Source organism: Drosophila biarmipes, chromosome 2L (genome assembly GCF_025231255.1).
Source record: "Drosophila biarmipes strain raj3 chromosome 2L, RU_DBia_V1.1, whole genome shotgun sequence".
Lineage (NCBI taxonomy): Eukaryota > Metazoa > Arthropoda > Insecta > Diptera > Drosophilidae > Drosophila > Drosophila biarmipes.
The window spans coordinates 4,939,687-4,951,530 of NC_066612.1; the positions used below are offsets into that span (position 1 = coordinate 4,939,687).

Sequence of the window (11,844 nt, forward strand, 5' to 3'; positions counted from 1 at the left end):
TGGTCTGGCTCTTAAAGATTGGGCTAATTTTGTTGGAAGGGCAGCGATGCTATGGTTTTTCTTATAACTGATAAGGAAATGCTGAATGAATTGAATTCACAGAGAGATAGAAAGGGAAAGATAGACTCAACGGTGTTGCCATACTAAGCAAAATATTTGAAAACTTCTTTTATATATTTTTAAATTATATACGAGTATAATAGAGAGAAGAGGAGAGAGAGTGAGAAAAAGAATGGACGACGTTTCTATACCCAAGCATACATTTAAAAAATGTTAAATGTTCAATACCGAAAGAATTGAAACAAGAAAGAGTGAGAAAAATCGGTGTTGCCATACAAAATCTAAAATTTATAAAAGCTTTCTGAATGTGTTAAAAGAGAGAGAGGCAGAGAGAGAGATTGAGAAAAAGAAAGTGAGGGAGAGTGAGACAACTAAATGTGTTGTCATACAAAACAAAATATTACAAAAATTGTGAGTTTCAAAGTGCTGAAAGAACTGGATTAAAGAGAGAGAGAGGGAGATTGAGAACGGTGTTGCCATACAATTCAAAAGATTTAAAAAATTATGTTGCCTCAATGCTGAATTAAAACATATAGAAATAATATTGCAACAATTATATGCATCAATTGAATTTAATGAGAGCGAGAGAGACAGGATCTTTATCGGTGTTGCTATACAAAACAAAAGATTATATATTTAAATTTTAAATAAATTAAATTAAAATAGAGGGAGAGCGATATGGAAAAAAAAGATTAAAGAAATTTTTAATCGTATTATGACTAAGGTTTTGACAGCAGAGATTTTGCTGTTTATGCCGATTGAGTAGCCTCTGAGCTTTCGTCTTCAGTAGTCGCGAGCACTCGAAATGATGAAGTCGGTGTTATTTTTCGCTTTCGCATTTATTGGATGTAACGTGGCGTCTGGATCTGCAATTCCTGGGCTATCAAAACTTCAAATGGAACAACTGGGAGGAATCTGCTTGACTACGATAAACCTAATGGTGACACAAACGGCTGCTGAGCAACAGAGCTTGGCTAGTTCTAAAGAAAGTGGACCCATAATTCCCATCAAAGCAGCTGAAAATAATAAGATTGCTCCAGCCAAGGCAATCCCCGCTAATTTCGAGAAGATCGGTCAAAGGTTCTTCTACATAGAGAAGAATACCCGACTCAATTGGTTCGCTGCCATCAAAGCCTGCGAAAATTTGAATGGTTCATTGGCGACTCTGGAGAGTCAGCCAGAGATGGATGCTATTTACGAGAAGCAGGCGCGGGGTAAATACTGGACGGACCTCAACAACCTCTTGAATCCACGGGAATTCACTAGTTGGTCCTCTGGCCTGAAGGCCCCCTTCCTGGCCTGAAGATCCGATCAACCCGACAACCTTAACAAAAGCGAGCGCTGTGTCTCCATGTTTGGCGCCCATATGTACGACGATAATTGCGAACTGGAATTTTATTTTGTTTGTCAGGCTAATTTGTAGAACTGATAACGTTATAAAAGATTTATTTCTTTTTGTTCACTTTAGCTGATTATAAATGCCTACTAATATTCTTAGAAATTGATAATACCCAAACTTTTTTAGGAAAGTAAACCGAGCAAAAAATAAATTTCTTACTATTCGCATAATAAATATTTATTAAACACAATGATGTACTTTTTTTTTGGTAGTTGTTTTTCAATTAAAAAGTGAATGAAAAAATGTGGAATGAAATCCTAAAGGGAAAGTGGTTGGCTCGGTATCAAAATGAAGCCAATGGCGAAATGTTAAACGAAAATATTTCCAAATCATTGATTGCCATACTCGCGGCCTGAAAGTCCTCTGTTTGCATATTTGTGTTGAAAAAAATGGATATACACTGTACAGTATGCCCTCGGAGCTCAGTCTATGAAATAATGAACGCATGACTGATTGCATACTTTTCGGCTGCTTGCCATTTAACATTTTCATTGCCATTACTTTCTCTTTTTTGGTTCGCTGTTGGTGCGCATATGAAAAAATACCGAAATCGGTTAATGTTTATTGAAAAAGCATAAAATTCGTTCTACCAGAATGGAAAATATGCTTTTGATACAATTATTGTGCCTATCTGCAGGCGCCGGCCCTGAAAACGCACCCCAAACCTAGGAACTGAATCCTCCCCCCAAACGGATTCAGTCAAACTTTTTGTATACCCTTTGCAGGGTATATCGCTTCGAAATAGAGTTTGTAACTTGAAAAATATTTCTAACATGAAAAAAACGAATAAATACGGCCCATTATGAAGGCAAGCAAATACATAAAAATAAATGGGTTATGTTCAAAATACGAAAATAAATATTGTTTGTTCAGAAAGCTGTATTAATATTACTATATACTTTTTTTCAAATTATAAAAATATTTATTTATCTATTTTTATTTTTTGTACAATGAACTGTATTAAATCTATGCTTAATTTTATTTTGGACTTTATTTTTTTTTAACTTTTTAAACTTTATAGAAGGGTATACGCCTTTCGAGTTACAAAAATCGCGCTTACTTTCTGGTTTTTAAATTTGTTTTTCTTTTTGCGCTCTTTTTTTCGTTTGAGTTCATTTCGCCCCCGGCCTGCTGTTCTTTTTTTGGCTGCGACCCCGAGGCCTGCAGTTATATGGGTCGCTTGCCGTTGATAACAATCCAGGATAATATGCGGCAGCCAGATGAATCCTGATGTGGCTCTAGGAATCGGCTTCGGGAAGTGTGGGTTGCGGAGAGCGGAAAGCAATTTCATGGCCACGAGGTGGAACAATATCGAATAGTAGGGGGGCATTGGGGGTCGATGAGTGAGGATGGCTCATCGCTTGTTTTAGTTGGGTTATTAGCATACGTCGCATTGCTGATCCTTAGAAATGGGGACTATTTATGGTATATAATTAAATTTGGGAAATATTTTAAGGGGGAGTTGTTTAAAAATAAAGCCTATTTTAAAATTTTTGTAAAAAATAAAAATGGCTTATAATTCATAGTACGAATTTCTTGAGATTTGCGTAACCTAAGTCCTTATAATATACATATATATTATTTAATCTATGCATACTTGCAAAATGTTTAATGTTCGATTTCTTTTTCCAAAATAAATAAACTTAAAATACATTTTCTTCTCCGCCCTGGCAATTTAAACCTCAATATCTTGACCTCTTATCAGTGTTTCGATCAAATGTTACAAATTTTCGATTATAATTTAAATGAACTTTGTGCGTGACAGAAAAAACTCATAGCCAACGACAAAGACGAAAAAAGATGCTGAAATTACAAGGCTTTGATATTCAAATGCTCTTGTAAAGTTTGAACTCATTTTCACAAATTCGTGTTTTATGCATTATTCAAAAGTGCTGCCCAATTTGCGATCCTTGGCCGGCAAAAAGGGTTAAGCAGAGGGGGGGCGGGCCAAGGGGGCATATTACAGGACATATTTGATATTTCATGCCCAAATAAATGCAATGAAAAGCCATCAATTGACTCGACTCGCCGTCAACGCCTCAGTTGGCATCGACACCGAGTGGCTCGATTTGCATATAAATTGCTTTTGACATCGTTTGTTTGCCGCACTTCCCTCCACTTATAATTCCCAAATTCTTTTTCCCTGTGCCACCATCACCGGCCATGTCAAGTGCTTATCAGCCCGTTGGCATCTGTCCGGAAAAGCAATTGCAGAGCTCTCGGCCTCGCTTTTTTAATTGCCACAATTTGCGCTTAAACGTTTTGGCATTTCAACGCAGCGCCTGCAGCTGCCAAAAAAACCAAAATAACCAACAAAAAATAAGAAACAAGCGACACCCATGGTGACAATTATATAGAGCAGTTCGGAGTTCCACTCCAGGTTGGGCTTTTGGGAGTGGGACGGGGACTGGTGATGGTGGCCCTGCCCTCGGGGCAGCATTGGAGGCTTACAAGTTGGCCCATTAGAGCCACGCGCCTTGTAGAGCCGCTCTTTTGGGGAGTTTTGGATGGGCCCGGGAGTGGGCGGGAATGTCAACTTAAATGGTAACAACAGTAATGCAGGGGGGGCAGCTTCTATGGCCCTTGATCGAGTCGAAACAAGTTGCTCTCTAAAGAGAAAAATATACTTTAAAATCCTAATAAAGTGATCTGTTGGTGGGTCCATCAAAATATTATATTCCTAAATACGTTTTATGTTTTTAAACATTTAACGTCGGAAGTTGGGAACCTAAAAAAAATTAGAGTACAGACTTATCTACTCAAAATGAATAAAACCAATACGTATTTAACTATTATTATTTCATACATATATGGAGTAAATTACAGAATCTATAAAAGTGTTCTAAGCTTTCTTACATATTTTAAAAGAAATTTTAGAGAATAAAATAATAAAAATATTTTTTAAAGTATATAATAAAAAATTAATAAAGATATATTTTTTTAAATCTCACGAAATCCTAAATATGAAAGAATTCATTTTTTCGGTATCTATAAAGTTACCTTTTTACTTTATTTTTAATGTATTCAAAATTATATACATACTTTTTATATATATTTTTAAATCAGTAGGGTGTTTCTATTTAAAAGGAATCCCTAAAAAAATATGAAGAAATGTGTAAATAGGTTACGATTTCAGTCAAATGCAACATTTTATTTGAACATACTTAATGACAAATCGGACAAGCCTCGAAAATCCAGTGGGGTTTCCACCCAGGGGGCGAGATGCGGCGTTGACACAAGAATTCTTCGGAAAACCCCCAGAACAAGTCGTTAGAAAAGGCGGAGAAAAGGAACCGCGACGATGGCAACTGAGGGTGACATTATTTTTCATGTCAATGCCTAAAAGGACCAACCAGAATAATAACAAGAGAAAAAGCTGGAAAAGCGAAACAAGACTTTTGGCGTTGTTTTTTTTTACTTGGCTGATTCTTTTGCATTTTTTATGGACCCAGCCACGCCCATCCAGCCACCCCGCCCCCGAGGGCAGGTGTTGCGCGCTTTGTTTCTATTGTCATCAAGTGGAATTGGCCTTTAATGTTGCCGCTGAGATATCTTAAGAATAATTGTTTTGCGTGTTTTTCTTGATTTCCAGGGCTCTTACATTTTCGCATAGGCCCCGCAGGTGCGTTTTATTCCCGGCCAATCTGATTTCTGGCCCAAGTTTTAATGTTTACTTAGGGTCATGTTTTTGGAGGGTCGCAATGGGTTGTGTTTTGGGAGCCACTTTTGCAATGGTCCTGGGAGTTATTAATTGTTGGGTGGAAAGTTTTAAGGTAGATGGAAGTTTACCTTTAGAGATTGTGGAAAAAATTGGTAAGGTGGCTGGAAAATAATTAAATAAAATTTTAATGTTATTGCTAAGACCAGGGGAGCAAGAGAAAATATTTATTTCTAGGCACTCTTCCTTAAAAGTTGGATTTATATTTTATCATAAATATATTTGCCACTTTCTAGACAAAAAACTTGTATTTTAAAGGGTTTATAATTTTTTTTTTATATTTTTGTAATATTTCCTTTTACAAATTAGAGCCACTTTTATACATTTAAAATCAATACATTGGCAACTCTTTCTTCTCCGCCTATTTTTAGCCCTGCAAATGGTTTATCTTTAGCATTTTCCAAACCCGCTCGAGAAAATTATTCCCTCAAATATGCAAATCCGACTCTCGTGTGTGTGCACGCATCATTTTCGATTTAAATATAAATTAATATTTTAACACGCTCCAGCTCAGTGTGTGTTTTTTTTTGGTTTGGTTTTTGTTTTGGAACTTAATGAAGTCGACGAGGAGCCAGTCTGGCTGTGATTCCGAAGCCCGAGCATCCTCCGCTGTTCATTTAAATTTAAATCCATGTGTGTGAGCTCCTTTGCTCATTTAATCTTAATTAAAAACCGGTTTTTCGGGTTGCTCTTGCTTATGCACATATATTTTTCCCATTTCTCTGCCCAAAAAAGTATGCTACGAGGCCGAGAACTGTTGAGTTTTATTGTATGCGAAGTAGAGCCTGGCACATTTATTTAGTATTCATCATATTTCTGATTTATTCAGTGGCAATGGGCACGCGTATTTATGCTTATAATTACGTCCCGAAAGTAACCCCAACGTGGGAGAAAGGGTTGTTTTGCCAGCGAGAGGCTGTTTACTCATATGAAAACTGTTGTTTTTTGGGTTCGCTTGTAGTTTAAGGATTTCACGGTTGAATTTACACCTTTGGGATTAGATGGGAATAGAGAAAAAGGTCTCAAGTGTGAGGGGGTTGAAAGCGCCCTGTTGTTTTGGCTACAGAACAACAATTGTGGGTTGTAGTTTTACATATGTGGGCTAGAATTGACGGATGATTAGGCTCTTGAAAAATGTAATCTTTCCTTAATTTTTTACAAAATTGTATATATGTAAAATATATTGTATGATATAACAGTTCAAACTATTTTGACACTATAATATGAACTTTTTTTAAAGGTCCAATCTTAAAGATACATTTCATTATCATTGAGTTACTTTGATGGACATGAAGCATTTCAAAATACAATCTTCCCCTAGAATAATTATTTTTTTTGCTGGAATCATTTCTTATAGATTTTCCATTTTTCAACCATGCATTAGCACATTATAAACTTCCGGTTTGCGCTTTTTCCCTGCATATCATATTTTATAGCCCGAAGATAAACATCAAAAGCGACTTTTCGACTGTACCATAAAAATTGATAGAAACATACGCACAGGCACACTCCATATGTTCGCTGGCAGATTATTTTTTTGTGCTAAGAATTTTCAATAATTCTGCAAATTCAAGAGGGGGCCGCTGTGCGGGCTGGGCGAGGGGTATGTTAAGCGCTACCTTTTGACGCACTTAATCTGCCAATAAAAGTAAATCAAAAGGCAGCGAAAAAGCCCGAACAACCCCCAAACCAGCGGCAGTTCAAGAGGCATTTCCTGTTTTAAATTGAGTTATGCCATGGGATATTGCCGATATGGATATGGGATATGGCGAAAAATTCCTAGCCCATTTTTTTCCACCGTTCATCTCTTCAATAAATTGCCAGTGTTTTTCGAAGAGGGGGAAATGCGGAGTTTCTGTGTTGAAAAGTGTAATTTTAAAAAGTCATAATCGCAGATAAGTGCGGTCTCAAATTGCCGGAGCTCTGCAGACCCGGAGCAAAAAATGCCTGACAGTGGGCTATTCATTACAACGACCAACGACTCATCACCGGGTGTTCGGGGAAGGGTGGCACCGAATGGCCATATATACCACATAACATATGAGTCTGATGGCCTGAGTTTTACACAACTTTCTGCCCATAATCCAAGCCGCCCACAACAACAAAGGCGGTGGAGCGGCGTACGATTTACCAATTTTCATTTCAAGTCCATTGTTGCCCGCCCCTCCCGTGATATATGTAGGTATTAAAAGTTATTGAAAAAATTGCTGACAAAAGAAGTATAAATATTTACGCAAAATACTATTTGAAAGTCAAGAGGAGGATCGAAAATCGTGCGAGTGGGTGGTTGCAGCCCTGGTTTCAAGAGGGGATTTCAAGAGCCTTCGACTGGCAAATGCAAATGATTGGCTCCTTTGAAGTTAAGCGCCGCAAAGAGAAAAAAAACTTAAGTTTGGGCTGGAGATTTGTTTGTTTCTAGGGGTTTTGTGGCTTATTTTAATTACAAGAAAGGATTTTTTAGGACAAATAAGGGTTTTAGTACTAGATGCTCAGTACTTAAAATCAATTTGAATTTTTCTTATGTTTTTTAAAGCCTTGAAATACTTTCCCACTCCCTTTGCCACACACTGAAATCCGAAATTAATTAAAAACTCGCAGGCAATTCAGATCCTGGCAAAGTTGAGCCGGCAAAACAAAAGTTCTCCCTTGAGTTTCAAGGAGATACAGACAATAGATATAAATAAAAACCGGAAATGCTATAAATTTTATGTGAAATATAATTGCTTGATGGCATTTCCCGGCATAATTGCCGCGTTTCGCACCTTGGGAGCTGGCTGTTATAAATAAAAATTAATTTTAAGCGGCCTGAGCAACAATAACAAGACAATTACACACCGCATACACACCCTGCTCATCGAGGACTAACAAGGACATAGAGCCGACAAATTGTTGGCCTCCGTTTGTGGAGTACAAAAGTGAAATTAAAAAGAAGAAAATGTATAAGGGCAAAAAAAAAATGTCGAAAATGTTAACAACTTTTCTGGTCCTGGTTTGGGCGGTTGGGAAAATGGAAATGGTGGCTTTTCTTGGTGCTGCCTTGCCATCCCGGTGGAAACTGTGGGAAATTGTCGCGTCTTGGGCGATAAATCAGGCAGGTGTCGTCGGCGGTTGGGTGTTAAGCATCTTGGCAGGCACTCTCGTTTCTTTGCGCCGGGTGAGCTGTGTGGTCGCATTAAAAATGCAGCAAAGTTGCCGGAACAAGCTACATAAACCACCCGCACCCACTTGACACACCCCCCAAACGATATTTCATGCAAAAAGGCGGCAGTAATTAAATTCAAGGAAAACTAACAGCGAAGACCGCACTGTAAAAATGCCATAATTATACGCGACTTCATGTCGTGTGGGCTTAGTGTTCCGCCGCCGCCCCCCGACCCTGCCAGTTTAACCCCCGACCGCCGGAAAAACCTGCGGGGCGCACATACGCCGAGCGTCATAACCTTTTACTGCCTTCGTCTTGGCCTTCGCCAACATCTTCATCTTCGCCTTGGTTTTTTGGGGGAGCCTTTGACCCCGAGGTTTTCTCAATACCCTAGGAAAATATGATAGGTTTTTGCATTCTCCATTTTTATTTAGCTTTATTCTATAAACAAACATACAAATCTTAAAGGTAAAAACTACACAATATAGCTTAACCTGAAACAAAAATGGTCATAAGATATGATCCTAAGGAATTTGCCTTTTTATAATAATAATTTGTTTATACGATAAGTAAATTATTAGCTAATCAAACTAAAATAATATCCTGTGGTATATTTAACTTTTTATAATTGCAATAAATAAATATCTTAAAAATAGTAGCTATAAAACAGTATTTTAAAAATATTTTAACAAAATAATATGATGCTGAAGAATTCGCGTATAGCCTAACCTTTGTCTTTCAAATGGGTTCCTAATTATTATTAAACATAAATTGTAATCCATCTTAGTAGTATCTGTTATAGATCCTAAAACTGAATTATAATTAAATTTCCTTATAGAGTACCCAACACATCGAACCCCTTTTCAGCTTGCGAAGCAACCACATTTTTGCAACGCTTTTCTTGTCTGTCTGCCTGCTCTTGGGCGGTTCGGGGTGGGTGAGGCGGCTGCTTTCGCGTCTTAATCCTTTTTCCATTATTATTTTCATAATTCTTATTTACATGACGCCAAACGTCTTCGTCTTCGTCGCCGCCCTGGTTGTTCCGTCGACCTCGCTGAGATTTTCTGTCTGTTATTGTTGTGGGCGGGGCGTTTTCCCCTAATTTTCCCGGCCAAGGGTAGAGCTTGTCTCTTTCGCTTGGCGCTTTTTTAATGTTTGGCGAAAAATTATTTTCTTATAACTGAATTATTCACTGATTACATGCCGTTGCCGTTGCCTTTGCCTTTGCCTTGGCGCCCTGTCTCTGTCACTCGTGCCGCCCTGCATCCCCTTAACCCTCTGAAGCCCCCACCACCGCCCGCTTTGCCTGTCGCTTTCGCTTTGCCAACCCCTTTTCGGTGCTTTACAAATTTATTACTCATACGCCCCGCCCAACGGGCCCCAGCTCGTCGGTTTTCCACTTTTCCGGACAGACCCAGTTCGGAATGATTCGCTCGCTCTGAGCACAGGGGGTGGGAATGGGTTAAGGTCCAGGGGCGGGGTGCGCATGTGAGAACTGCATAATTATGAGCGCAAAACGGATTTAATTTTTAATTAAAGCGCATTTGAGGGTCTCCTGCTCGGAGATTTTGTAGCTCGCAATCGCTTTTCGGTTTTTGTGTTTGTTTTTCGCCTTTCCGTTGTCTGTAATTCCTTCTAATGGTTTTATTATAGGCAAATAAGACTATTATAATGGTATGTTATAAAGGTTTACAAAGGGAAACAAAGAAAAAACAAAGAAAATAGGGAAATTTAAAAACAAAAACCGTGCAAAATTTATATTTATTTCTTTTTCATATTCTCATATTCTTTTCAGCCTATAACTTCTTATGTAAAGTCTTAATATTCTTTTATTAAAACTAAAATTAACTTAAATTCCTTCTTCCTCCCCGGCCGCCTTAAATTAAATTCCTTTGTCCCAGAGATTTTCGAATAGCTTTCCTTGGCCCGATGGCCACTTGTGACGGCCTTTCTCCCATCTCACCACCCTGTGCCTCATGCGCTCAATATTATGCTTTCATTTCTGTTTGCCAAGTGTTTGCATAAAGCGCGCGTTGACTGACCACGCACCGCTCCCTTCCTCGATGACCACGTAAGTACCGCCTCCTCCCCGGCGGAAACTGCTCCTCCGTCCAACCATCCTCCAAGTAACGGGCATCGATAATGTGTCCCATGTTTAACAGGAGGTTGGACCTACCGATTCCCAACTCCTTCTGCACTGGGAGAACTACAGACTTCTTTGTGGTTTGTAGAATTTTTAAACAAAAATATAACCATGAATAATGCTTAAATAGAAAAAATAAAAATGTAAGACTTTATGACACTGGATTTATTTTTTATATTAGTTAAATTAGCACCAGACTAACATCAACAGATAAATATAAAAATATAATCACAAGTTTTGTGAATGTGAATATCTTTTTTTTCTAGGATTTCAATGATTTTAAAAACATAAGCAGTAAGGTCTTATAGATCAAGCAAGTGTCAATAGGCTTTCCAGAAGTATAAATATCAAAAAAAAATTCTCAAAAAGGAGTTATCTGATAAGCAATATTTTATTTGAGAACAGTTATTTCTTAAATTTTGGTACCGGTTATTGAAATATTTTTAACACAAATCCTAAGTGAATAAGGACTTAAAGTACGTCGTTGCTTTAGAAGCAAAGAGCATTGTAAAAAGGTTTAAAAATCTTCGTGTATTTTTTACAAACATTTCATCTCTTAGGCAACTGGTTTTTCTTAGGAGCTATTATTTCTTAATTTTACCACCGACTTATGTGAATTTTTTCCCAGTGCACCTATGCTCCTGTTCCTGAGCCCGTTCCACTTTTGGCAGCCCGTCGACGTTGATGATGACACTCATAACAATTGCGCGACGGCATTTTACCTGAACAAACTTTGATACATGCACTGGTCGGTGGTGGGGTTGATGAGGGGGCGGAGTGGGTGGCAGGGGGCTGGCACTTCCAGCTGAAGGCAGTGGCCAAAACCAAACCAAACGTAAACGCAAATGAAAGCAAAATGCAGCCATGTCAGCAGCAGCAGCAACAACGGGGACGATGATAGCGGTGCAGTTGGCTGCTAACAAAACAAGTGGGGAGCCCACATTGGCGAGGGGGTGGTGGGCGAAAGGTGGGCGGAAGGTGGGTGGCTCACTTGGTGCCTTTACCATTTGGCAGTTGGCACTCGAATGCAATTTCAGTAATTAAAATAAACAACAGACGACGATGACGTGCAGTTTGACTCCACCGATGGGCTTTTGGCCAGCTCGACGACAACCTCATCATCAACATATCATTATCAGACAATCCTGGCATCCATTTGGGCCAATTGCTTTGTCAAAATAAACATTAAGTGTTTTTCGAACGCAGTTGAGTTGGATGAATTGTGGATACCCTCACTGTACCTATTTAAAAAATTCCGAAAAAATTCTATTGATGCATAGATACATTAGAAAAGCTTGACTCAGTCTCAAGTGCCAAGGAAAGCTTTAATAACTTTTATAATCTCGTTTATTGACCGATCGGTCAGTTCCAATCAAAGCTTG

At 38.5% G+C, this 11,844-nt stretch overlaps 1 protein-coding gene across 1 annotated transcript; it reads left to right on the top strand.

The window, feature by feature from the left end:
* The first annotated feature begins 955 nt into the window (after positions 1 to 955).
* Positions 956 to 1,363, top strand: LOC108033497 (accessory gland protein Acp29AB-like). Its single transcript, XM_017107841.1, has one exon. It carries the CDS (start codon positions 956 to 958, stop codon positions 1,361 to 1,363), a length of 408 nt encoding a protein of 135 aa, XP_016963330.1.
* The last annotated feature ends 10,481 nt before the right edge of the window (positions 1,364 to 11,844 follow it).